The 27,956-nt window shown below is 38.5% G+C and overlaps 1 protein-coding gene and 2 long non-coding RNA genes across 3 annotated transcripts; 1 reads left to right on the top strand and 2 right to left on the bottom strand.

Annotated features, from left to right (window-relative positions):
• Nucleotides 1-2,968: 2,968 nt before the first annotated feature.
• Nucleotides 2,969-6,168, bottom strand: LOC126819161 (uncharacterized). Its single transcript, XR_007679533.2, has 3 exons — nt 6,045-6,168; nt 4,804-4,976; nt 2,969-4,058 (listed from the first exon to the last, which is right to left on the bottom strand). It is a non-coding gene; the product is annotated as an uncharacterized LOC126819161 (long non-coding RNA).
• A 1,880-nt stretch (nt 6,169-8,048) lies between these two features.
• Nucleotides 8,049-10,697, bottom strand: LOC126819165 (uncharacterized). The gene is made up of 3 exons (XR_007679535.2): nt 10,576-10,697; nt 9,241-9,456; nt 8,049-8,146 (listed from the first exon to the last, which is right to left on the bottom strand). It is a non-coding gene; the product is annotated as an uncharacterized LOC126819165 (long non-coding RNA).
• Nucleotides 10,698-15,496: 4,799 nt separating this feature from the next.
• LOC130010532 (low-density lipoprotein receptor-related protein 4-like) lies at nt 15,497-27,628 on the top strand. The gene is made up of 7 exons (XM_056102385.1): nt 15,497-15,606; nt 17,519-17,717; nt 18,421-18,633; nt 20,856-20,974; nt 23,321-23,466; nt 24,159-24,327; nt 26,325-27,628. The coding sequence occupies exons 1-7, from the start codon at nt 15,534-15,536 to the stop codon at nt 26,660-26,662; spliced, it is 1,257 nt and encodes a 418-aa protein (XP_055958360.1). The 5' UTR covers nt 15,497-15,533; the 3' UTR covers nt 26,663-27,628.
• Nucleotides 27,629-27,956: the final 328 nt, after the last annotated feature.

A 27,956-nucleotide genomic window follows, 5' to 3' on the forward strand; every position in this document is an offset into this window, starting at 1 on the left:
CTGGTGTAGCCGCCAACCCTGAACAGACAAACAGACAGGCAGACAAACGACAGTCACAAATATTAGTATACTAGCAGGATACCCGGCTTCGCTCGGGGGTCATAACTCCGAAACCGGAAGTGGTAGACTAACGCCACCTGGCCTATGATACTCCTCGGTCCGAGCTACCCCTATACCCAAAATTTCAGACTCTGCGCAGACCTAGTGTAGCCACGAACCCCGAACAGACCGGCTTCGCTCGGGGGTCATAACTCCGAAACCGGAAGTGGTAGACTAACGCCACCTGGCCCATGTTACTCCCCGGTCCGAGCTACCCCTATATCCCAAATTTCAGACTCTGGGCAGACCTAGTGTAGCCGCCAAACCCCGAACAGACAGACAAGCAGATACCCGTCTTCGCTCGGGGGTCATAACTCCGAAACCGGAAGAGGTAGACTAACGCCACCAGGCCTATGTTACTCCCCGGTCCGAGATACCCCTATACCCCAAATTGCAGACTCGGGGCAGACCTAGTGTAGCCGCCAACCCTGAACAGACCGGATTCGCTCGGCGGTCATAACTCCGAAACCGGAAGTGGTAGACTAACGCCACCTGGCCTATGTTACTCCCCGGTCCGAGCTACCCCTATACCCCAAATTTCAGACTCGGGGCAGACCTAGTGTGGCCGCCAAACCCGAACAGACAGACAGACAGACAGACAAACGACAGTCACAAATATATATATATATATAGAAGATAGAAGATTGTGTTAATGACATTTAGTAATCAGGGGCCATAATCCATGAAGTTACGGTCCGATACATGCCAATATCGAAAGGGACTGTACGCAAATTGTTAAAAGTATGTAATACGAAGGTTGTGGATCCTCTAGAGGTCACAGTTTTTATCCGATTTTGATGAAACTGAAAATATATGTTTATCTCATTCAATGTCGATATTTGCGCACTTCAGACCATAACTAATTGTTTTTAGCTTGTTCTCTATCAATCTCTTGCAAAATTTAGGCGTATCTAGCCTGGCAACCGCTGGTTACTGGAAGGCCATCAACAGCAAACATTCAAGAAAAAACTACGTGGGTGCATGACATGGTGATGGCTGATCAACGCTCAAGCAATCTTCTGTTTTATTGCTGAATCCCGAATCCCAAATAACGTGCTGGCTCGTTATTCGGGATTCGCCGACTTCTAATTTCGCGAGTCCCAGAATTCGTTTGCCAATCAAAACCGTCCGATGCTTAAGATGGCAAACAAAATGCCGACCTCCAACATTACTGAAGGTGTTGATTAGTATCATGACGTAGACTACTGGATTTTTTTTTATCCATGCAAGATAAAAATTTAGATCATCCAAAATGGCAACTTGAAGTTGGCACTTTATTCGTGATTCGAATAACGAATAACGAGCCAGCAAGATAATTGTGGTTCGGGATTCGCCATTAAAACAAACAGGTCTACCTTCCATCCGACCATTACTCGCTACCTCCGACCCCAGGGGTAAGTGAACGTCGGGTGGCCGACTAGTACGGAGACGGCAGCTTCTCAAGCGAGTAGAGTGCTGACTGGTTTGTTGGAGTGCACGGGGCGGTAAGTGAACGTTGGGTGACCGACTAGCAAGGAGACGACTGTTTGTCGAGCGAACAGGGTGTTGACTGGTTTGTTGGCGCGCACTGGACAGTCCTCTCCTGCACTCACCTGTTTTATTGTCGAATCCCGAATAACGAGGATATTTAGGATTCGGAAGTAAAACAGACTACCTTCCGGACCCGACCATTTCATCACGCTAGTAGGGTGCTGACTGGTTTGTTAGAGTGCACCGGACAGTCATCTACAGCAATCACCGGTTTTATTGCCGAATCCCGAATCGGCCACCCAATGAGAAAATGGACGGATGCAATATAGATCCTTCTGTTGTTTGTCTGCCTGTCTGTTTGTCTGTTCAGGGTTGGCGGCTACACCAGTGCTGTCCGGGGGGCTTAAATTTGGTGTATAGGGGTAGCTCGGACCGGGGAGTAGCATGGACCTGGTGGCGATGGACTACCACTTCAGGTTTCGGAGTTATGCTAGTTCCGGTTCATGGCTATATCCGTGCTACGCGGGGTCATCCGATAGTCTAATAATAAAAGTAAAAACAAAATATATGTAAATCAAATATTAGTTACCAGGGGCTAAATTTCTATTCTTTGAAACCTAAAATAGCATATTCTGTTTTCATTATCTATTTTCTAACTATTATAGCGAGACCTGTCAGCTTTTTTTCTAATCTTGCCTAACGCCCTTTTAACTTAAAACCGATTGTAACTCGAAATCTTGTGAAAATGAGTTTGATAAATATGGCTTATCTTAAGTTAAGGTCATAATTTTAAGCTATACACTCGATTATCATTGATTTAAGCTTTCGTGATTGTGGGCCCTGTTTTGCTTGATCAGTAATCCAACCAAAACAGTTTGGGCCGGATCTGTTTCCCATTGATAGTCTTAATTGAATAATTTCACCATTCTGTTCTGGGTAATTCCCCTTGTTTATTAAAGATACATTATGGGAGATTTTTATAGAGAGTTGCCCATTCTTGATATAACGGTTCAAAAGTGGATCTAACTGACGTATTTTCATCAGGTTGCCCCATACTTGATTTAATCAATTAGTGAAATCCTATTGAAATCCGAGCTGTAGTCGAGCCATCCGTAGGTCTACAGAGTTGATTTTGGGCTTGTTGTTTAAATAAAGATCTAATTTATAATTTCTATAACATCTGAAGCCTAATATAAGACTTGCAATAATTAGATTTAGCTCTTGCATAATGCATGTTTAATAGTTCAATCATCTTCTGTCTTTTCAAAAATCGCTCTTCGACTTCCATTGTTTTTGTGGCGTGTGCTGGTGTCTAAACACATGCCCGGGGGTTTGGGATCTCATCTTATAAACCAGGTAACAGCAATTTGACTAGATACGACATTTTATTCCACCAAAATTAGGGATACTATCTCTTCGAGAGCGCTGCGAAGTCCCACTTTACCATAGGAACAGGTCACATGACCAAAGAAATATCATGTGATCGTTTGACAGGAATAACCTATCAAAAAAGTACCATAAGGGGTACAAATAAGTCAAATTATTTCCTCGTTTACTTCAATTTTTACAAATCAACCTACCACAAAACAGCAGTGTTTATTTTGAATTATTTTATCAGTTACTTTTCTTTGACTGCCCATTTTTCTCAACATTTGATTTCTGCACGAAGTTAAAATAGTTCCTTTTTGAGTCCGTGAATTATGTAACCGCGTGCTATCGCAAACCAGGGTTTCCACCCATTTCTTGTTTTCACTGATACTGAGTTGGAGGCATGACTTGGTGACAATAGAAAAAATATGGCAATAAGATGAAATGTATATACAATAGATCCAGTGACTTGGGTGGCCGAAAGGTTAAATCATTAGGTCTATGATTGCGTCAAGTGGCATGGTTTCAATTTCCCCCTTGTGCGTGACAAGGATTAGGGTCGCCTGTCCAACATCGTGGGTTTTCTCCGGGTCCTCCGATTTTCCCCAACCGCTAAAGAACCCTACGCGCCAGCGAATTATTGACAACCCCATAAGACACAAGTCTTCTCGGGACTAACATATGGTTCAATTTTATTTCAATAATTCGCTGTGGGAGTAAACCGGAGGACCCGAGAAAAACCCACGTTGGACAGGCCACGCCAATTGAGTCAATGACAGACCTTATGGTACAACGCGCACGCGCTAACCATTCGACCATCCCCCCACCCTTACTTGAAAACGCATACGTAACTAAATGGTTAGTAATCATCCGCTATATAAATCGCTTTTATTATTATTTTTAGAAATGTCATGGCTAATGTTATTTTCTGGTAAGTAAGCGAACATATATATCATCGCGTCATAAGGGTTAAATCGGTATTTCATCTGAACATGTTGAGGTGTCGTCCATTAAATTCATTCCATCTGGGCACGCGCATTTATATGGCGGAATAGATTGTATCAACGAAGGTAGACAGAAATGGGAACATCCACCATTATTATCTCCACAGAGACTTGGACCTAAAAAAAATTAAAATAGAGTTTAACCAACAGAATGGAATGATTTGTTATCTCCTCTAGTAAAAAGGTTTTATGCGTACATACAAATACTCATTTTGTTTCACAGAGGTATTGCGAAGACTAATAGCTCTGTAAAAGATGACTCATTTATCATATGAAGTCACATCACGCGGCGTCAATCATTGGCTTAATGGCGCGTACATTGTTTACATAAGACGTTACTAGTCCTAGAAGAATGCTGCCCTTTATACTCATTTTACATAACCATTTACACAAAATAGGAAATATTTTTTACTTACATATACTTGAAACATCTTTATTTTTTTCTAGTGCTTAAAACGTGTTCTAGAATTTGCAGAAGGGAAAAAAGTTAATATTTGAGGCTCATTAAGTCGCATCGATGTCATTTCCTATCAGTGACTGTAGCGGACTAGGGAATATTCACTGCTGATCAGGGGGGTAAATACTCGTGACTTCACAGGAATTAGATCACAATTATTTTTTCTATTGATAACAATGTTAGTCTCCTAATAACTCTGAACAAATACGAAACCCAATTTGAAATGTCAATTGGTTTGATAATGTTGTTTAGCATGGTTTGTCTTGTAATCAAGTCAGTAGGGAACTAGAATGGTGTGTCGTGTAGGTTACCACAGAATGGCACCAAGCATGGTTTGTCGTGTAGTCAGTAGTCTCAAGCATGGTGGGTCGTGCAACCAATACTACAGTTAAAATACATTCTTACTATCTATCTGTCTGTTTTCTTGGATCGATGGCAAGAATACCCATAAAGATATTTTGCTGAATACCCCGTTGACCATACTTTTCTAAGTTTCTGTATCTGGTAATTTCTCTAGAATTATTTTTTTCACGTCCGAAAACTCTAAATGTTAAACCTTGGGTCCAGTAGATATAATCCTGAAAATATTGAGGTGTTTTAATATTAGACATAGGAGACAGGCGGTCCATTATCATGTCTCAACGACTTTGCCTAGATGCTAAAACTTGTATTCTTTGGTGCAGGCGGTTGGTCAGAAACTCAGTCTTGCATATTCCAGATTTGTCTGGAATAACAGGTATTTGTCTTCGGTAAAATCCATCTAATTGTGTACTGTTTAAGTCAACAGTCGACTAAAGTCGAGACCAATTTGCCTACATATCTATATTAATATGGCTAATTCTTGACGGCTAAATCTATTTCACAAGGCCACCTGTGTCACGAGATGTAAACATGGTTATGGCACGTGATTGTTAGGTTAGGGTTTGGGTTAAGAATTTGGGGGAGATTCTGACGTAGCTGAGTGGGTTGAGAGAATGAACGACATTTTATTTTTGGGTTTATCTAAATTCATGCTAGTAAATTCTGTATCCTGCTTGATAGAAAAACGTATATAAGAAAACCTAGACAATTAAGGACAAAACAAAGATTTGTAGCACGTCAGATGTGGTCAGCTTTGGGTTTTTTTCTTTCCATATCAGACCGTCAGGTAGTGCTAAATCCGGATTCTGAATCAACACATATTGAAGATGTATAATCCATTAAAAAACATTAGATGGACTATATTTCCAGGTTTATCTACCCGATGCCGGGCTAATTGGTGATAATCGAAAACCCGTTGAATAAATTTTCCTAGGGCCAAGTTGACATCATTGGAAATTTACAAACGGAGATAAAGTTGTAAATCTGTTTAACCGCCCCGCTCATCCCACAAAGCTTTCGCCTAAACGATTTCTCTCAGAAAGCAGTTGTCACCAAAAGCTGATATCCGAACTATTTATTCCTGTATATAACGCTGCAAAAGTTTTGGACTGAAATCGCCGAATATGTACTTATTATATTCTAGTTGAAAAGATAGAGCAGTAGGTCATTTAGAGACTAACCAATTTCATTTCAATAATTCGGTTGCGCGTGGACATTTTACCCCCCCCCCCCCCACCATGCATCCTTGTTGAAAGCGATAATACATATTATTTTAAGTTACCTACCCTTGATACTGTTATGTACTGTGGGGAAAAATGATAATGAAGGACTGGACGATGAACTATTGTCAGACCTTCTCCATTGACACCAATACTTTTAATCAGGTTTACAGAATATACTCCAGTCCAGTATAATTTCTGTTCATCATAATCTATAAATATATACAACACATTAGATACCAGAATCTGTCTACCACTCAGGCTATTATGTATTACACGTGTAGAGCTAGTGACAGCGTATACTACTAACATATTATATACCAGAATCTGCCAACCAATCACACTATATATGTTACACTTGACTTGTAGAGCTAGAGAATATATATACTAATATATAACACAATAGATACACGTATAGAGCTAGAGACAGTGTATACTAATAACTCATTAGATACCAGAATCTGTCTTATCACTCACACTGTATGTATTACACTGAATAATAATAATAATAATAATAATACATTCTTAATATAGAGCATTCTACAAATATAACATAAATATCACTAAAAATGCATGGCAAAGTCTCAACGCGCTTTACAGAGACATGGGTTATAAAAATATATATTATGATTTACTTGTAGAGCTAGAGACGGGGACATCTCACTGTGCCCCCTGCTATTGTTCTCATGGGGGGATTAATCAAGCAAGGGGATTATCGAATACAATGGTGTTAAAAGTATAGTCTGTTTTTTTTAAAACTACTAGGTTTAAACTAATTAACAACTTTATTCACAATAAATTTCATAAAAGTAACACCAATACATGTATCAAACATAAATCATAACCCTACTAAATGTGATATGGCGTCAGTATATTCAATTGCACTTTTTACTCCATTTAACAGTTTGATTTTTAGAACATTAAATAGATTCTTCTACTCTTTTATATTTTCATCTTTTAGGGGGCAATCGTCCCCCGTTATCCAATTGAACTATTGTATTTTCAGTAAAAGTCTGCTGGTGCTATTGGGTTTCGTATTTTTTACTCTGTACTTATACCCCAATTAACTAAATTTTAACCTCCTTGAAAATTAGGAATAAACCCTATGCGAACTTGAGCCATTTTAAAAGATATAATGTATTTGGGGGTGACAACTATCCTTATATAATGATAGTGAGTTTCTAATCATATATTTGATTCATTTATGAGTACTGTCTGAATGAAAGGTAGGTGAATAATATTTAAGATACTCGTTAACCGTTGACACGTGAACTTAACTTATATATTTTAATCATTAAAATAATTAAATTTTAACTAGGTGAACAGTACTAATAAGGATACAGTCTATAATCCTTTGTTTACTTAAATTTTCACACCACTACCCTATAACACCAGTTGATTGGGGGGCACAGTGAGATTAAACCCTAGAGACAGCGTACACTAATAATACATCATGTACACGTGTAGAGCTAAAGACAGCGTACACCTACTAATAATACATTAAATACCAGAGTCTGCCTACCACTCACACTATATGTATTACACGTGTAGAGACAGTGTATCCCAATAACACATTAGATACCAGAATCTGCCTACCACTCACACTATATGTATTACACGTGTAGAACTAGAGACAGTGTATACTAACAACAATTATGTGTTCTTGGGGTCCCATAAAGACAGAAAACCATTCGTATTTAAATATAACAAGTGTAAGTATATTACTCTAGACAGCGGATAAATGGCGTCCCAAGATAGAAAAGATGACGTCAATAGATAGAAAAGATGACGTCAATAGATAGAAAAGATGACGTCAATAAATCAATATAATAGGAACTTAAGTAATTTTGTGGCTGACGTAGCTCAAAATTTATTGCTTCGTTCGCTATATATAGCCACAGGTTGTATTTGGATTTCAGAATCTGGACCTACATGTACTTGGATTTCAGAAGCTGACACAACTTTGATATAAGTAACGTTGAGTTCAGAATTTAAAACTACGTTGATATCAGTAACGTGAATTTCAGACGCCGAATCTCAGACGCCGAATCTCACCTAAACTCATTGGTAGTTCTAAGTCAGAAGATATTTCAACTCGGTTCTGTCCATCCAATGTTGACTTCATTAACATGGCTGGATATTCCCATCCAGCTATCCAATATAACCAACTAGTAAAATATAACAACCAAACTGATTAAAAGTTTAGCAAAATTAATGAGCAGAAGATGACTAAAAATACATGTCAATTGAGACGGTACACAATTCAAAGACTATCCGCGGTTGGAGTAAAGAGTAAAGAGTGATTTCCTACACCTTTATTATAAAACCCGATTTGATTTTCGTACAAATTATTTCTGTTCTTTTCTCAGATCATGGTAAGGACTGTACCCTTTTTCGGTGTGATAGGTGTTACTACTCAGATTAACAAACACCTGGGGTTTGTTGAACATCTCTTTAGAGTTACCTAAAGGTAGTTTAGGAGAGAGAGAGAGAGAGAGAGAGAGAGAGAGAGTTTACGTCTACTCGACACAAACATGGTCATTTCGGGACTAACATATGGTTAAATTTTATTTCAATAATTCGCTTGCGCTTAAGGGTCTTTAGCAGTGGGCGGAAACCGGAGTACACGGAGAAAAGCCAGGAGGTTGGACAGGCGACCCTATTCCTTGTCACACACAACCGGTCAATCGAAACCACGCCAGTTGACTCAATTCTAGCGACACAGAGTTGAACCGGTACACCGGGATATTGTAGTCCTGTTTTTGCTTTAAAGGAGTTAAATCTCTGTTTTGGAACCCAAAATCGACGAAAATGGGTAAAAAGGGCACATATTAATATAAACTGATTTACATTCAATTGTTTTAAAACTTTTATTTATCGTAATTTTTAATCAGTTTTGTTCACTGAAATATTTGAGTTGTCTACATTGAAAGGCAATCGGTCGCGCTTGGTTAATTTTAATCCATTCTACTTCGGAAAACGGGTTACCTTTTCATTCGTCAAGGTAAGGTCTAAATATTAAGGCCACATGCAGATTTCGTCAGGGGGGGCCTCTTTACAAATCGCGATCGAGGGCATAGAGTACTGGTTTTGAAATTGTTCAGTGTCCTAAATACTAGATATCAGGAGACTATATCTTCACGGTAAGATAACAACATCACTGTTGATTTGAATGGACCAATAACTCATGTTTGTAATGTCGGAGACTCTGGATAATATTGAGCTAGAGCTTTACGCTCATTAAATAAAATTAAGTTGTTACCCAGTTTTAGGATCCACTTCTAAATCTCGAACACGATGTACATAAGTTAATGTTTTCCTGGCTCCAGTTTCTGGGTTGATTACTATGAGTTTATGTAGTTTACTGTCACTGACGTATAAATTATTATGTATCCAATCATACGCCAGACCTTCCGGGTAACCCAAACCACCTTCCAATATAACCTTCTGTTCTGGATCACCACCACCAGCTTTTAAACTTGATGAAAAATTAAATAAAATTTCCAAGGGAGCTCGCTTAGAGAGCTGAGGGCAACCATTTTAATTGCCAATAGTCATAATTCATTGGCTATAGGCGATCAGATGTCATACCCAATATGATTGCCGCCAACAGATTCCGAAGCGAGCCGCCTTGAAGTACCATCCCTACATCCTATCACATTTAAGAAACAAAAAAGTATTGGCTATCGATGTAATTGTGCCATAGCTGATTTCATAGAAAATCAAGGTTCAGAAAGGGTCAGGGTATTTCCCGAAAATTTACCGAATGCTGTTTTAAGGGTTGCGGTGGGATTCCGTGGAGGACAAAAAAATTAACCTAAATGGAGAAAAGCTATAAGGAAAAAAAACAATTACCGAGATAGAGGCTAGTTCATCATGTTGGCGGTTCAGTCGCGTGCATAGGTATCAACTATTTATATATAATGGTCGTGTATTGTAGTTTGAGTTTATTCTGTAACATACTGACGATTCACTCTCTTGAACACTTCAAGTAACGAAGTTAGTTTCTTTGTCTCTTGACCCAAATATTTTGACAGATATAAAAAAAAAGATGATTGGTCGCATCAGTACCGGGATTTGGATCCAATTTATTACGTCATCTGGAACAGTCTCTAGAAAAAGATTTTTGAAGGACGCACGAAACACTACGGAAAAAAATCTGGCGGATACAATTCGAGCTAAAAAAAAAAGGTTGGAAATAAGCTTAGAAGAAATATGAAATTCGATGTCTGGTGGAAAAGGCATTAACATGACGCGCGACATATTGACTACTTGTTTATTTAAATTGGGGTAGGTATGATGTGACTTCTCAGTCCGGCAAAAGATAAGTTGGCATTCTCTTTTAAAACTCGTCCTTGGTTAACGCTACTTGAGCTCTAGATCTGCAATTGGCAGAGAAGATGTCAACAGCCATATTGTATGGAATGTGAAATATTATAGGTAAAATACTTTTGAAATTATTTAAATGGTGTACTCGTTTCGTTCTTGGTAACTCGATATATTCTCGGATATGCAGGTTCCGGGTATAAAACCGACTCCCTTTGAAAGTTCCCTTTATCGGGCAAAAGGGAAGAATTGTAGCACGATTATCATTTACCTATAAACGTCCCTTGTATATAAATCAGACCAATAAATCATATTCCCTCTGTAGTTAAAATCTATACAAGTAGACCCACCGCCTCGTCGACCCTTCAAATTTATCTCTTCAATGACAGTAGCATTGACTCCACCAGATGGATCAAAAATATCCATTCTTTTTGCTTTAATATCCAGCACGGCGATCAAAGGACCTTCATCTGAAATATTTTCATTTTGAATTATTTGAAAAGTTATCAGCAACGCACAACAAACATGAAATTCTCAGATGTCATGTTGCCAACTCTTTAAAATACAGATCTATATTACGTTTCGTTTTTAATACTTTCTATGGCCTACACTACATGAAGATCTGGGCAGTTTACGTAGGACGAGGAACACGTCTCATTGTCACATACACGTGTCCGATTGAATATTTGATACTAGAATACGCGAGTTAGATACCGTATAGAATGGTATAATAATAATACATGATTAACCTTGTCTAGGGAATATTATACAGTCCGTATAGAAAGGTATAATAATAATAAATGGTTTATCTTGTCTAGGGAATACTATAAATACCGTACAGAATGGTATAATAATAATAAATGGTTTACCTTGTCTAGGGAATACTATACAGTCCGTATAGAATGGTAAAATCATCCACAGAATAATAAGTAGATTCGACATGACTGTGCTAAAGTCCAGTTTCAACTGAATAGGATATAGTAATGTATCACCGTAGTTTAATATAGGGAATAAATTACCATTGTAGTGAATACAGCATAAAGTAGCATAAAGTATTCATTTAATATTTTGTTTCCATGATACGTTTTTATTTGAGCATTTTGTTGGTTGGCCTGGTGTAGCTTTTGTTGGCTGGGCTGATGTAGCTTTTGTTGGTTGGGTTTGTGTAGCGTTTGTGGCTTGGGCTGATGTAGCTTTTGTTAGTTGAGCTGGTGTATCCTTTTGTCGGTTGGGTTGGTGTAACGTTTGTTGGTTGAGCTGGTGTAGCTTTTTGTTGGTTGGGCTAGTGTAGCTTTTGTTGGTTGGGCTTATGTAGTTTTTGTTGGTTGGGCTAATGTAGCGTTTTGTTGGTTGGGCTGGTGTGGCTTTTGTTGGTTGAGCTGGACCTGTAGCTTTTGTTGGTTGGTCTAGTGTAACTTTTGTTGGTTGGGCTAATGTAGCTTTTTGTTGGTTGGGCTGGTGTAACTTTTGAAATTGAGTGTTCGAGTCCTGGGGCCGATTCCTAGAAAATTCTTAAGCACGTTCTTGTGCTTACATTTAAGTAGACTTTGCATTTAAGTAAACTTACCTTATTTTGTGTTCCCAGAAAATTCTTAAGAACGTTCTTGTGCTTAGATTTTAAGTAGACTTCATTGTAAGCAAAAGAACGTTATTATGCGTTCCAAGAAAAAACTTAAGCACAACTTCGTTCTTAAACATAGTCAATCTAAGCACAAGTCCCAAGCAAGGTATACGGCTTGCTTACCAACCTTAGGTCTGTTTCTGCTTCAAAAAGATGGCTGACCGTAGAGTTATTCGACGGCATTTCCGACACCTTTGATACTAATTAAATTTCAAATTAAAATGCTATAGAAAATTTCGCTTCTAGGCCTACCCTGAAACCATTTTATTTATTTGCCAGGCTACAAACACACAGGCTACTTTAAGATCAGGCGCTCTCACAATTATTCACTTAGTTTGTATGTGTCTGCGTTTTTTATCTTGTGGCACATTTTATATGTGAATAGGGGACATGTCAAATGCATCGAAATGAACCATGTATAATATATATGACGTCAATGAAGCAGACGACAAATTTAAGACGTAATTCTCATACCAAAGTTGTTTTTATGACGTTAAAGAGCATCGTAGTCTCAGTTTATGGGAAACTTTACCAGTCACAATGTGCTTAGACTTATACTTGACTTGTGCTTTTGTAAGAATGTTCTTGAGAATTTTCTAGGGACGGTATTTTTATAAGTTTCTTACGTAAGAAAAAGTGAAGCATGACTTTGTGCTTGCTTTAAGAATTTTCTAGGAACCGGGCCCAGATATGCGCCTACCAAATATCCTGCGTTCGCCACTCTTAACCCTCTAACATAGAGATTGTTCAATGTAGTATAACAGCGATGTTATAACTATAATTTACACCATTTAAAATACCGACGTTTATAAAAATAATTATTATGAATGTCAAACAAGACAATCATAGAACAATTGAAATTCCGGTGTCGGTGAGTAAGGCGATCAACGACGGTCCTGTGTACACGTTGTGTGTATACTTTAAAGAACCTTTAACAGCTGGAATTCGAAATTATTTTAGTCCTTTGCGATATTAAGTTAGGCCTTCAAGATCCCCGCATCTTATGATTTTGATGTGAGTAAGAGTTTGACTCGCTAACCAGAAGGTTCCTGGTTCGATAATAGTGTTGGCCGAGATAATTCATCAGGATTTTCCATCGTGGTTCCCCTTTGTCTGTCGTTAGGATGGGACAAAAAGTCGAGGTCCAGTGTACATATTGGCTTGCACGTCAAAAGACCCTTGACAGTTGGAATTCGAAAAACGAGTAGGTCGTAATGGAGCTGTCCAGGAAAAGTGTCCCTACGGCACACATTGTGGCGTATGCCCGTTTTCATTAGCTCAGTCCAACCTCGTGGGTTTTCTCCGGGTCCTCCGGTTTCCTCCCACTGCTAAAGACCCCTACGGGCAAGCGAATTATTGAAATAAAATTAAAACCATATGTTGGTCCCGAAATGACCTGGTTTGTGTCGAGTGGACGTTAAACCCAATTCTCTCTCTCTCATTAGCTCAGTTGGTGCAGAACAGTGGGAAGTTAAACCCCATTTCATTTCCTTGCATTTACTGCTTCTGAGGCATTTATCAATAACTATAGGTTTATTAACTAAATAAAGCTTCGCCACGACCCAGTAGGAACAACTAACTTACGGTACTAGTGCGGGATAACACCTTCGCCTGGACGTCTTGACCGGATGGCATTGATTTTCAGATTTCATTCCCAGGTCATGTAAAATTGTAAACTATACATTCCGTTAAGTAAACACAGTATACATGACAGCAATATAAATTCAACATTATGAAACAAATCGACATACTGTGGTTTATGATGAAAGTATATTTTAGTTATGTTAAATACATCATATGATATTCAAATAAGGTATAATTACTTGCTTTATATACAAATTCAGTTATTCAAGTAAAGTGAGATAATAATATTCAATAATATTAGAAAATGAATTATGGTGAAATGAAATGGGGTTTAACGTCCTGCTGTTCTGCACCAACTGGGCTAATCAAGACGAGCATACGCCATACAGTAAGCTATAGGGCGAAATGACCAAGGCGTTGATAACAGTTTTGCGAGCACCCGGATTCGGATAATTCCTAATTTTGGAGACAGATCTCATTTGGAAATGCAATCGGTTTATGATGTTGTTTATTTGAGATACAGCAGACAGATGATCATTCATTAGATATCCAAGGTTTTTAACTTGAGATTTTGGGAGGATACCTCAGTTTCCAATCCGGATTCCATCAGCTTTTATTAATATACGTGCTTGCGCCTTAGTTGATATTAGTAGAAATTCAGATTTATCATCTGTTTTAGTTGTTTGTTCAACATCCATTTGCGAATGTCCACAAACAATTTCCCAGCTACGTTAGGGATAATATCATAGTATCGTGGTTACCAAGAGCAAGAAAAAAAGACCTATATTTGAGTATCATCGGTAAATCCTTGGTTGCACACAGTGTGTTTTCTTATTAGCTAGCCGATTGGCAAGATATAGATGAGATAGCACAAGGGACCTAACACAGACCCTTGAGGAACGCCAATAGTTAAACATACATTATGCAAGAGCTAAATCTGCCTATTGCAGGTCTTTTTTAGGCCTGAAATGTTATATACACTATTAATTAGACATTTATTAACAAAACAAGACCATAACCAACTCTAGATGGCATCAGATACTCGAGATTTTATCTAGATTAGAACGGTTCGTCATTTACAAATTTAATTTAAATATGAGAAAGCGAGGCTAGGTCTCGAATATAACGATGCCGTGGTTACCACTATACACACATCTTGTCAAAACTACAAACAGTGATAACTTGGCACAGAATGAAGTAATTTGAATGAAATTTTCAATATTTTAATTTTACATTAACCATTTTTGAGCTATTATAGTAAGAATGGTCAGCTCGTTATCTAAATCTTACATAATGTATCTTTAATGATTTAGGTTTGGAAACTGATCTATTGCATTGAATTTTCTGTGATCTGTTATGAAGGTACGATATGATCCATTGATCATCTTATATTGGCGGGAAATAGGATAATGTTGATATCAGTTATGATTATCCCATAGATTAGTGCTTTCTAGCACTGTACATATCTAAAGAGGTGTATAGGTTGCCATTTGGGTTAAGGACAATTCCTAAAATTGACGAGAAATGTGATAATGTTGGTATATACATGATGATCATTATATAGATCGGTAAAACATAAAATTTATAGTAATGTACAGCTCCAAATATGTGTATATGATGCTACTTGGACAACTGCTTGTATTTTGGGGGACAAAAATTTCAATTGTCGTGTAATTTACTTGTTTGACATTCAAAATAATTATTTTGATTAACGTCGGTATTTTAAATGGTGTAAATCACCAGGGTACTATATTGTTACAGGGATTTGAGTATCTTGAGAGTCTTGGACCATTCGGCCATCCGGCCCGCTTATCTCTGTCCAACTACCAAACACGATAAAGTATTAATAGCACACAGAAGATAGGTCTACAATGAAATATCACGGTTAATGTCAATTGTTGTCTATAATAAGTAAAATTACTCTGTGTGTGAAATAGCTTGCTTGATGTCTGTTTCCGCTCCGCCGACAATACGATGATACCTGTAACCTGGTTAGTTGTATTAGACTGGACTTTATTACAAACATGGCGACTCTAGTTATCATTCTGTGGACGATTTTACCATTATATACGGAGTGTATATTATTCCCTGGACAAGGTAAACCATTTATTGTTATTATACCATTCAAAACGGTATCTATAGTATTCCCTACACAAGGTAAACCATTTATTATTATTATACCATTCTGTACGGTATCTATAGTATTCCCTACACAAGGTAAACCATTTATTATTATTATACCATTCTGTACGGTATCTATAGTATTCCCTACACAAGGTAAACCATTTATTATTATTATACCATTCTATACGGTATCTATAGTATTCCCTACACAAGGTAAACCATTTATTATTCTTATACCATTCTATACGGACTGTATAGTATTCCCTAGACAAGGTAAACAATTTATTATTATTATACCTTTCTGTACGGTATCTATAGTATTCCCTACACAAGGTAAACCATTTATTGTTATTATACCATTCTATACGGACTGTACAGTATTCCCTAGACAAGGTAAACCATTTATTATTATTATACCATTCTATACGGAATCAATAGTATTCCCTGGACAAGGTAAACCATTTATTATTAATTAGAAGCCTGTACACCAAAGTTAACAGCCACAATTTCAAACTAGAACTACGATGCAGTAATGACGGTTTCATCGGTGCCACGTCACCCTTGAACTGATCCGACTGCCCGTATCAATGGAAACGTTAAACAGATTTCCACTTGAGCATTGTAAACGTGTAATAGAATGGACGCAGAATTACCCAATAAATCCAGCAATATCAGTTCCATTTATAGAACGAAGATTCGACATAATATTTGAATTGGATAACATAAATAACCAATTCGATTATCCTTTGCGTGACAGAAAATTGATTAAAATTTGAACAGAATTAACACTTTATAAAGCCTTATTACGATGCGAAAATAACTTGATTTCAATTTCACCCTTTGATATGCCCCTCTTTGATTATATACCCATCTGGAATTCTGAAATTTCGCTCTCTGCACGCCACTTCCTCAAACTCGGTGTGTGTCTGTCAGTGCGTGTGTGTGTGTGTGTGTGTGTGTTTGGGGGGGGGGGTCCTATTGGTAATGCGATAGCGAACTATGGAAGTAAAAGTGTTAGTCCCGAAATGACCTAGTTTGTGTCGAGTGGACGTTACCCCCTCCCTCTCTCTCTCTCTCTCTCTCTCTCACTCTCTCTCTCTCTCTCTCTCTCAAACTGTCCTGAAAATACGTGCTCTACATTAAGCTCGCTGTAACAACTGATTCAAGGCGACGAATCCAGCCATATTAAACAAACAACACAAAAACATATTTACAAAATACAATTGTAAAGATAAGAAGCAGTACCTTGATTAAGAGAATAATTTGACGGTTTTCCTTCTCGTAAATTGTTATCACCATACGACTTTAAATAAGGATTGTCCTTAAGAATGGTTTTAAGGAAAAGCTTTTTTTAAAAAAATAATTCCCTGCACTTAAGATGTTTATGCATATGGTCCTTGTACCGCTACAGGCCCCAAAATGAAAATAGCAGTGGGGGCTTACGGTCGGTCTTGCAATGTCCTGGTCTCCATCATTCACTTAACAGTCTGTACATGAAATCGTTAACATTTGAGCATAACTAGGTCATTGGCTAGTTTATCCAGCCTTTAATGTACGTAATAATGGAGGTATAATTTCCACGAATCATGATTTCACACTTTTCGTAATCGTAGTTTGTCGTGACGATTCATGTTCTAGTCCAAACGACTAGACACCCTCCTTGCCAAGCCCTCTGCCCTGCCCTCTGACAAGGGGGCACCCCGTATAATTTTCTCGGCCAACACCGCGGTCGAACCCCGGACATCTCAGTTAGTGAGCCAGCGCCCTACACACTGAGCCACCTTGGTCCCACAATATCAAACATTCTCAGAATTGTATGTTTGCTTTGCGTTTATTTTGTCCGGTGGAGTAAACTGTCAGATTATTCAAAATATAAATATTTCAGATGAAGGTCCTCTGATCGCCGTGTTGGATATTCTGGCAACAAAAATGGATATCTTTGATCCGTCTGGTGGAGTCAATGCTACTATCATTGAAGAGATAAATTTAGAGAATGGACAAGCAGGTGGTTCCTGTGGTATAGATTTTAATTACAGAGGGAATATGATTTATTGGACTGATGTATACGCTAAGAAAGTCTACAGGTACAAATAATCGGACCCATTCATTTGATTTCATATGCGTTGTATATTTCTTGCAGTGTGTGTGTGTGTGTGTGTGTGTGTGTGGGGGGGGGGGGGTTCGAATGGTTAACGCGTGTGGGTTTGATAATAAGCTCTGTCATTGAGTCAAGTGGCGTGGTTTAGAATCCGCGCTTATACGTGCTGAGGAGTAGGGTTGCCTGTCCAACCTCGTGGGTTTTCTCCGGGTTTTCCGGTTAGTTCCAAATGCTTAAGACCCCTGCACGCAAGTGAATTATTGAAATAAAATTGAACATGTGTTTGTCCCAAAATGACCTGGTTTGTGTCTGTGTAGTTGTCTTGTTCGCGGGTTTGTTTGCGTGTAGTGAAATCCTACAGCATTTACTATTATATCTGGCCATATGTAGTCTCCGATTATCGTGGACGATTGTAGTCTATTTTATTTAGTCATTAAATGGTTATAACTTATTAAATGCAGCATGACCGTCTTCTAGTGTGGACACTAATGTAAGACTTTTAATAGGGGCCACGTTGACTCAGTGAGTACGGCGTTCGCTCGCAAACCTGGAGGTCCCGTGTTCGTTCCCTGTGTTGACCGAGAAAGTTCATGGGACAACGTAGAGTCGTTGGGATGGGACAACGTTTCGGTATAATTTGTACCCAGTTCATTACCGATAGTATAACTAGACATTTTTTTTCTATCAAGTTTAAAGGCTGGTGATGAAGAACAGGAGGTTATATTGGAAGGTGGTTTGGGTTCCCCGGAAGGTCTGGCGTATGATTGGATACATAATAATTTATACGTCAGTGACTGGGAACTACATAAAATCATGGTAATCAACCCAGAAACTGGAGTCAGGAAAACATTATTAACTGATGTACATCGTGTTCGAGATTTGGAAGTGGATCCTAGAACAGGGTAACAACTTTATCTTCTTTATATCTTCAAATTAACAGAACGACTAGGCATACCTAACCTCGTGGGTTTTATCTTCAAAACAGCAATACGAAGTAGGATGGGATGCTTAACCTCGTGGGTTTATCTTCAAAAGAGCAAAATAAAAGTAGGATGACATGCCTAACCTCGTGGGTTTTATATTTAAAACAGCAATACGACTAAAATAAAAGTAGGGTGGCATGCCTACTGTCGTGCGTGCACGCACGTGCTGTATCTTACGGCCTGTCATTGATTCAACTGGCGTGTTTTCGAATCCCCGGTTATACTTGACAAGGAGTAGGGTCGCCTGTCCAACCTCGTGGGTTTTTTCCGGGTCCTCCGGTTTCCTCCCACTGCTAAAGTGGACGTTAAACCCCATTTTTCTCTCTCTCTCTGCTTTGAGGGTATGTTCACATATGAAGAACTTATCGCCCCAACAGAACCACTGAGCTTCACATGCGACACGCAATAGCGCCATACACGTGGGAGGGGTTTATTGTCAAACTTGACACCTCAAGGAAGGGTTGATGAAAACTACAGCCTGCTGGTTTATCCTATCCATGTTTTCTTTCCTATCGGTTCTTGCATAAGCTTTACTGTTTAGCGTATCTTTGCTTTAGTGTGTTACGTTTAATTTGATCGGGAGAAATGTTCGTCGACGTCAACCGACAACACTGCAAGAATTTGCCGTGGCACTGCAAGAGGGGTTGATTAGGAGCATGCCACGACGAATTGCTGAATGTCTGAGGATTGGAGGAGCAATTACTCATTATTAAGACAAACATAAAAAACGTCCATTTTCACTTCTGACGGTGTATCTCTTTGAGAGTGAAATGGGGCCGTCAAATAAGCCGCCCATATGAACTGTTTATGTTCATGTTAAGGCAATTGGCCTGTTATTAACATACACTGGTTACCTCTAATAAAACCAGCAGTGCAATTCCGCAGTTTTGTATTGTTTCTGAATATCCCCTACTTTTTTGAAGAGTATATAATATGCACGGAAATCAAATATGGTTTACCCAAATCCAGGACCGACTAATTAGTGAGTCAGTATCTTACTAAGATACCAGATTGTATACAGTCTCAGTTGACGTGTAACACTATCGATCATGTGTAGTAATATGGAGGGAAAGAATTTGTGCTTTGAAACATCTATGTAAAATAATATTAGGGTTTTGATTAATTATTCTCCATTGTCAAAATATTAGCTATGGTATAAGTTAAATTCTGAAACGCAAATTAAAATTGGCTATGAATATTGTGACAATAACAAGACATGGGGTGGGTCTAAAGACAAGAATGCAGAAATATGATGGCTAGAACAATAGCGTTATCTTTCATATTATTGATTCTAACTTCATAACCACAAATATGGAAAGTATATGCCGGTTATTTTGATACGTTAACTGAGCTACAGATTAATGAGCATGTTGGTCATTCACATTTTTCTTTGTTATAAAACATATATCATATTTGTTGACCAAATAAGGTAACAATCCCTGGCGATGTTCAGTTTGGGGTGCATGTCCTTTCCATATTTAGAACGTAGTTGTTATCAGTCTTTAGATTAACACCTCAAACAAAGGAATAGGCACCTATAAAATAGGGTGGGGATATAGCATTCGGCAGAGCTCACTCCGCCGGTCATACCAGCCATTTAGTTATTTGAGACTAGGAAGAATTGTAACACTTCCAGTTTGTAGTAATAAAGCATTTAAGAAAAGAACCTGAACTGTAGTTGTAGCTTAGTCACGGAAGAAAACACAGCGTGAAGATTGAATATTGAAGATTTAACATCTGATAGTACTACACATGTTGATCCTATCTTTGACTTCACGTTGTGTTCTTTTTAAATATTGACATTCGGGAAACCCATGTTGTTCTAACTATGTGTTCATTTAACAGTATAACCAGAAACTACAAGTTTTTAATGTCTACGCAAATTTGAATGAAATATCTTTCAACTGGAATGATGTCTCCCTCATCCTGGGGTCAAAGCCGGCCGATGTGTGAACCAACGTTAAGATCTCTCCATCGTCGCGGAATGATGCCTGAGAATTCTAAGCCCAATCCGTGCTGGCCACGAAAGTTCTTCGGATTGTGTACTCATTCGTCCTTTGTTGTTTCATTTCGTTGACTTCGCCCATTAGATTGTATACGGTGTCCGACTGTTAATAAATTTGATTGTTATATTTTACTAGTTGGTTATACTGGATATCTGGTTGGGATGAAACAGCTCTGTTGATGAAGTCAACATTGGACGGACAGAACCAAGTTGTAATATCTTCCGACTTAAGAAGGCCAATGAGTTTATCTTTGGGTGAGATTCGGCGTCATAAATTCACATTATTGATATCAACGTAATTTTAAATTCTGAACTCAGCGTTACTTGTGTCAGTTTCTGAAATCCAAGTACATGTAGCTCTAGATTCTAAAATCCAAATACAACCTATAACTATACATAGCGACCGAAGCAATACATTTTGAGCTAAGTCAGCCACAAAATTATTTAAGTTCCTATTATGTAGTAGTTATTAGCACACTTTCCGAGGTGTATCGGTGAATATCAGGACAGTTTTGGTCGAGGGGCCCAGCCGAGGCGGAGCCGAGGCAGCTCCCGACCAAAACTGTCCTGATATTCACCGATACACCGAGGAAAGGTGCTAATAAGTTACTTACATCACATTTCTATCGAGTATTGTGAAGCAAAATGTGAAAAATAGTATTTATTATCGAGTCGTTTCAACCGAAAAGTGACAAATACTTTCTGTTCTTTCATTATTTATCCCTTTCTGAGCCTCACGTTACATTTCATGGTAGAATGATTTCGTAGTGGAGAGACGACCTGAGTAATATTTACACGTGCGTCTTGCTATGATACTCTGAGCGTAAAACAATCACGTGTTTGTTTAGACCACATCGTCAGAACAACTTGTCTATGGCGCAGAGGACTGCGATATTATTAAATGTAGTGTAAAGGAAATGCGAAACGTGAGTCATTCCTGGTGAAAGTATGCATCGGCGGATGGTTCTTCCGTTGAAATTTATTTGTAATAAGGTTTATGACTTTCTAGGCGTTTTTTTTCATCCTGCTTATTTTCAATGCCTGTGAAGTGTCCAGCAAGAGAACTGCGCCTTCTATCATCACAATTAATTAAAATAATTATTCAATATTCTAATTTATATATTTTGCATATTAATATAAATCAAACCAAATTATGAAATAGATGCCAATTGGTATGTATAATAATTGATTTTTGTAATATGTTCTTATGTTAATTTAATGTCATATGTATATGTTTTTGTTTTGTTACTATGATTTTGAATAGTTGTTTCATGTACATTGTATAGAACCGTCGTTATCAATTGCGATCTGGGTCGGACTAAACGTCCGCTACATATTGCTTGATAGGTATTTCAAACGGTATAAAAGTATCCGTGTATCAGAAATGAACAGTACTCTTTCTGTACAGTTCTGATACACGGATACTTTTAGGCATGTATTGCAAATAAACAGGACAGTTTTATCAAAGGTTGCCAGTGGCAACGAGTAGAAGTGGGATGTAAATTATATTTAAATATATTTTCTATCTTAGAACGCAAGTCATCCGCTGTATAGATTAATATACATCACACTTATTATATTTTAATACGAATGGTGTTCTGGCTTTATGGGGTCCCAAGAACACATAATTGTTGTTAGTGTACGCTGTCTCTATACGTGTTTTACATATAGTGTAAGTAGTAGACAGATTTTGGTATCTAATGTATTATTAGTATACGCTGTCTCTACACATGTAATACATTTAGTGTGAGTGGTAGACAGGTTCTGGTATCTAATGTATACTCTTCAAAAAAAGTAGGGGATATTCAGAAACAATACAAAACTGCGGAAATGCACTGCTGTTTTTATTAGAGGTAACCAGTGTATGTTAATAACAGGCCAATTGCCTACACATATGAACATAAACAGTTCATATGGGCGGCCTATCTGACGGCCCCATTTCACCCGCAAAGAGCTACACTGTCAAAAGTGAAAATGGACGTTTTTTGATTTTTGTCTTAATAATGAGTAATTGCTCCACCAATCCTCAGACATTCAGCAATTCGTCGTGGCATGCTCCTAATCAACCGTCCAATCACGATTTGGAGCAATCTGACCCACTCCTCTTGCAGTGCCACGGCCAATTCTTGCAGTGTTGTCGCTTGACGTTAACGTCGACGAACATGTCTCCCGATCAAATTAAACGTAACACACTAAAGTAAGATACACTAAACAGTAAATCTTATGCAAGAACCGATAGGAAAGCAAACATGGATAGATAAACCAGCACGCGGCCGTTTTCATCAACCCTTCCTTGAAGTGTCAAATTTGACAATGAACCCTTCCCACGTGTATGGCGCTATTGCGTGTCGCATGTGCAGCTCAGTGGTTCTGTTGGGGCGATAAGTTCTTCATCTGTGAACATACTCTCAAAGCATGTCAAATGTCCATGACTATTTATCATATCGCAACCTGCTAGGTATTTGCATTTCAATATCCCCTACTTCTTTTTTTTGAAGAGTATATTATTAGTATACCCTGTCTCTAGCTCTACAAGTGTCAAGCATATAGTGTGAGTGTTAGACAGATTCTGGTTTCTAATGTGTTGTATATTATTTATAGATTATGATGAACTGAAATTATATTGGACTGAAATATATCCTGTAAACTCGATTAAAAGTATTCGTGTCGATGGAGAAGGCCAGACCATAGTTCATCAACTAGGCTCACATTTTTGGTTCTCGCCAAAATATATAACTGTAACAAAGGTAGGTTTGTTAAACAGTGTATAATTATTAGGACCCTTTTAACGCAAGGGCGGACCCGATGAGCAGTTGTCCAGGGTCCATGTGTATATGGGCCCCTGGGCAGCTGCCCATCTTGTCCGCTAATCTATGTATTTTATATCTTGCTGTCAATAAATATATTTGTGCTTTTTTCATTTCACATGTTATATTTTGCAAACGTGTTAGCTTTGTATTGTTGTGAGGCGTACACGAACCATAAAATATATGTTTAATTTTATCGATTGTCTCATTAATGATTTATATAACTTTAAATATATTCTCTTTTCATTATTTATTTCTAAACTATTATAGCGATATCTGTCAGGCGGGTAGGCTACCTGAGCTACAACAAAAGGTCTGCCACTGAGTAATGTGGCATGGTTTCGATCCCACGCGTTTACGTCTGAAGACGCAGTGTCGCCTGCTCAACCTCGTGGGTTTTCCATAGGACCTCCGATTTTCTCACTGTTAAAGAAAGACCCCAACAAGAAAGCGAATTATAGAATTAAACTTGTGTCGAGTGGACATTAAACTCTCTCTCTCTCCCCCCCCCTCTCTCTCTCTCTCTCCTCTACACTCAAGATTTAGGTAGTAACTTCGTGGGTTAGAGACCACGTTGATACGTGATAATTGGCCTTGTTATGTCTAATGTTCAAAGAATTTCTATTTCCCAGGATTATATCTACTGGACTCAAGGTATAACATTTACAGTTTTCGGACGAGCCAAAAACAATTCTGGAGAAGTTATCCTATACAGAAATTTATTAAAGTATGGTCGATGGGATCTACAGAAAAATAAATTTATGGGGATCCTTGCCATAGATCCAAGAAAACAGACAATAAGTAAGAAGCTGTACATTTGTTTATTCCGTTAACTGTAGTAGCTAATATCCCCGTCAGACAGGTATGGCGTCATTACCGCGCTTCTGCGACCGTACAGCAACCAGAAAACTCAAAAGGTCGCCGGCAAACGTGCGAACACAACGTGCGAGAAAATGTCCCAAAAATTGACAAACTTCAAAAAAAAAAGTCGTGTTCTTACCGCCACCTGTGCGATTATACCGCGTTCTCATAGCGCGCCCGTCAGACATCTCCGCGCTTATGGCGTTTCTATTGAGATCTAATGGGATGGCAACGGCGATCATCGGCGAACCCGCGGCGCTCTAACCACCTTCATAGGGTTCTTACCACACGTCTTCCACGTGTATCGCGATTGCAAGTGCGTTTCTACCACGTGATCACGGCAACTATATAAGCTGATCAGATTTTTGGAAATTTCAAGATGACGACGTACACACTGATGTATGAACTTTGAATCGCCTGTTTTTAAAGCAAGTCACACAAGGACAGTATTGTCGCTATAGGAGCGTAATGCAAGCTTGATAACCGCGTCATGGTCGTATTAAGAAGTCCAGAAACGCAGCAACAGTGGTAAAATCATCGTAACATCGCCATGACAACGCCATAAGGACCCCGAACGCTTGGTGGGGTCGTGGCATACACGCGAGGGTCGTGGTGAAGACACCATGAAGTCGACGTTGCAAATGTTACTATTTTCGCAGCGTCTTTGCCACGTGTATACTGCGCGTGCTCCACGTTCATGGAGATGTTACCACGCTTGTCTCGCGATCTTCGCGACCCCACAGCTTTCCAGGTCAGATCGCGTTGGCGGCCATGGAGACCACAGCACGATATCTGGCGTTTCCACCACGCTTTTACCACGTTTATGGCGATCTTGACGCGCCGTCAGTCCAACATTGTGGGTATTCTCCGGGTTCTCCGGTTTCCTCCCACTGCTAAAAGACCCCTATGCGCGCGCGGTTTCTATTCCCCGGTTGTGCATGACAAGAAATAGGGTCGCTTGCGCATCCTCGTGGGTTTTCTTCGGGTCCTCCAGTTTCCTCTCACTACTAAAGACCCCTACGTGCAAGTGAATTATTGAAATAAAATTGAACCATATGTTAGTCCAGAAATGACCTAGTTTGTATCGAGTGGACGTTACACCCCATCGGTGATATAAGCGACCAAGCAAATATTTACTGTGCATTAGTTTGCGACAAACCATTCTAGTTTACTAACTTACAAGACAAACCATAGCATGGTAGTAACCTACTGACTGCGCGACAAACCATTCTAGTAGTAGCGCAATGACTGTGCGACAAACCATTTTCGTAGCCTAATGACTGCGATACAAATCATGCTAGTAGCCTAATGACAAACCATTCTACTAGCCCAATGAAACCTCGACAAACCATTATAGTAGCCCAATGACTGTGCGACAAACCATTCTCGTAGCCTAATGACTGCGAGATAAATCATGCTAGTAGCCTAATGACAAACCATTCTACTAGCCTACTGACTGCGCGACAAACCATTCTAGTAGTAGCGCAATGACTGTGCGACAAACCATTTTCGTAGCCTAAAGACTGCGAGACAAAACATGCTAGTAGCCTAATGACAAACCATTCTACTAGCCTAATGACTGTGGGAAAAACCATTCTATTAGCCCAATGTCTGTGCGACAAATCATTGTCGTAGCCTAATGACTGTGCAACAAACCATGGTAGTAGCCTAATGACTGCGCGACAAATCATTATCGTAGCCTTATGATTGCGCGACAAACTCTCCTAGACAATAACCGCAGCCGAAATTAAATTTCAAACTGAGAATCTTATTTGTGCGTAGTCATTCAGAGGTTAAACATGGACGTCAATAATTGTGGTCTAATTTCTACAGATTCGCTTGTTTTTCTGAAATTTATATCTGTACTCATAAAAACTGTAAAATTGAATCGGGGGAGATAATAAATTGTTATATTCTACTCTATTTTAAATTTGTAGGCGTGTGTGGAGATAATAATGGTGGATGCTCCCATTTTTGTCTTCCGACATTGATATTGTCTGTTCCGCCATATAACTGCGCATGTCCAGATGGAATGGATTTAATGAATGACAATTCAACCTGTTCAGGTGGAATGAACTCAGTGGATGGTAACTCAACATCTTCAGGCGAAATGAACTCAATGAATATTAACTCAACATCTTCCAGTGGAATGAATTTAATGGATGGCAACGCAACATCTTCAGACGGGGTGAACTTAATGGATGACAACCCAACATCTTTAGATGAAGAAATGAACGTAATGGATGACAACTCAACAGCTGAAATACAAATTTGACCTTTGACCCCATGCCTCGGTTCACTCGGCATCGGTTTGTCTTAGTTACAAGATAGCGACCTTATTCATGACATTTAGGCAAATAAAATGGTAGGCATACATGTATAGGCAATACTGTACCCAGCAGACTCAATGGGACCTAATAATGTAGGCATACATGTATAGGCAATACTGTACCCAGCAGACCCAATGGGGCCTAATAATGATATAAATAATAAGTAAGAAAATTATGTAAATAAATGTAACCAAATCGAAGATTTATTTAGGTCTTAAATGCTATCTAAATTATTAATTAGATATTAATTAACTTATTAAGACCATAATCAACTCTCCATGCTTGCGATATTTAGTGGATTGGAATACGTTTTGTGATGAATTATCCGATTTAACGTAAAAATGGATAATCGAGACTGTGTTTATTATCGTATCAACGGTAGTAATGACGATCCAGGCTAGCCTAAATCTAATCGCTAATATCTCGGTTCAGAGTGAAGTAATTTGATTGAAATTTTCAGCATATTCTGTTTTCATTATCTATTTTTTAACTATTATAGTGAGAACTGTCAGATCTATATCTAATCTTATCTAATACCCCTTTAAAGAAGGTCAAAATAAAATATTTATATGACGATATATTGCTTAAAGAATGTAAACATTTTTTAAATTTAGGTCAAATAAAGTCTTGCGATACGATGTGTTATTTAGATCAGGAAAAGTATTAATAAGATGTGTTAATTTAGGTCAAATAAAGTTATGAAGTATTATCTAGGTCAAATAAATTTTGTGATACATGTTATTTAGGTCAAAGTATTGTTAGGTCAAAGTATTGATGCGATGTGTTATTTGGGTCAATGAAGTTTTGTGATAAGTTTTGTTATACGATGTGTTATTTAGGTCAAATAAAGTATCGATGCGATGTGTTATTTAAATCAAAAAAGTATTGACACGATGTGTTATTTAGGTCAAATAAAGTATAAATACGATGTGTTATTTAGGTCAGATAAAGTTTTGAAACTGCAATATCCATCATTTATTTACCCTTCTTTACGGTTCTTGTAAAACTACACTTGCCTGACAATTCTTGTTTTCGTGTAACATGTAAAATGTACTCCTATTTCGAACTGCCAGTGTGTAAACAGGGGCTCGTTATTTGCTGGACCCGAAAAGTTAGAGTATATTTGAAACCAGAATCAAGCTGTCGCACATCATTATATTGTCACCCAATAGCACTATCATACCCATAGTGAGATGTCACACCACCATTCATGTCCATTCCAGGAATATCAATAAAGCT

This window comes from Patella vulgata, chromosome 1 (genome assembly GCF_932274485.2).
Source record: "Patella vulgata chromosome 1, xgPatVulg1.2, whole genome shotgun sequence".
Lineage (NCBI taxonomy): Eukaryota > Metazoa > Mollusca > Gastropoda > Patellidae > Patella > Patella vulgata.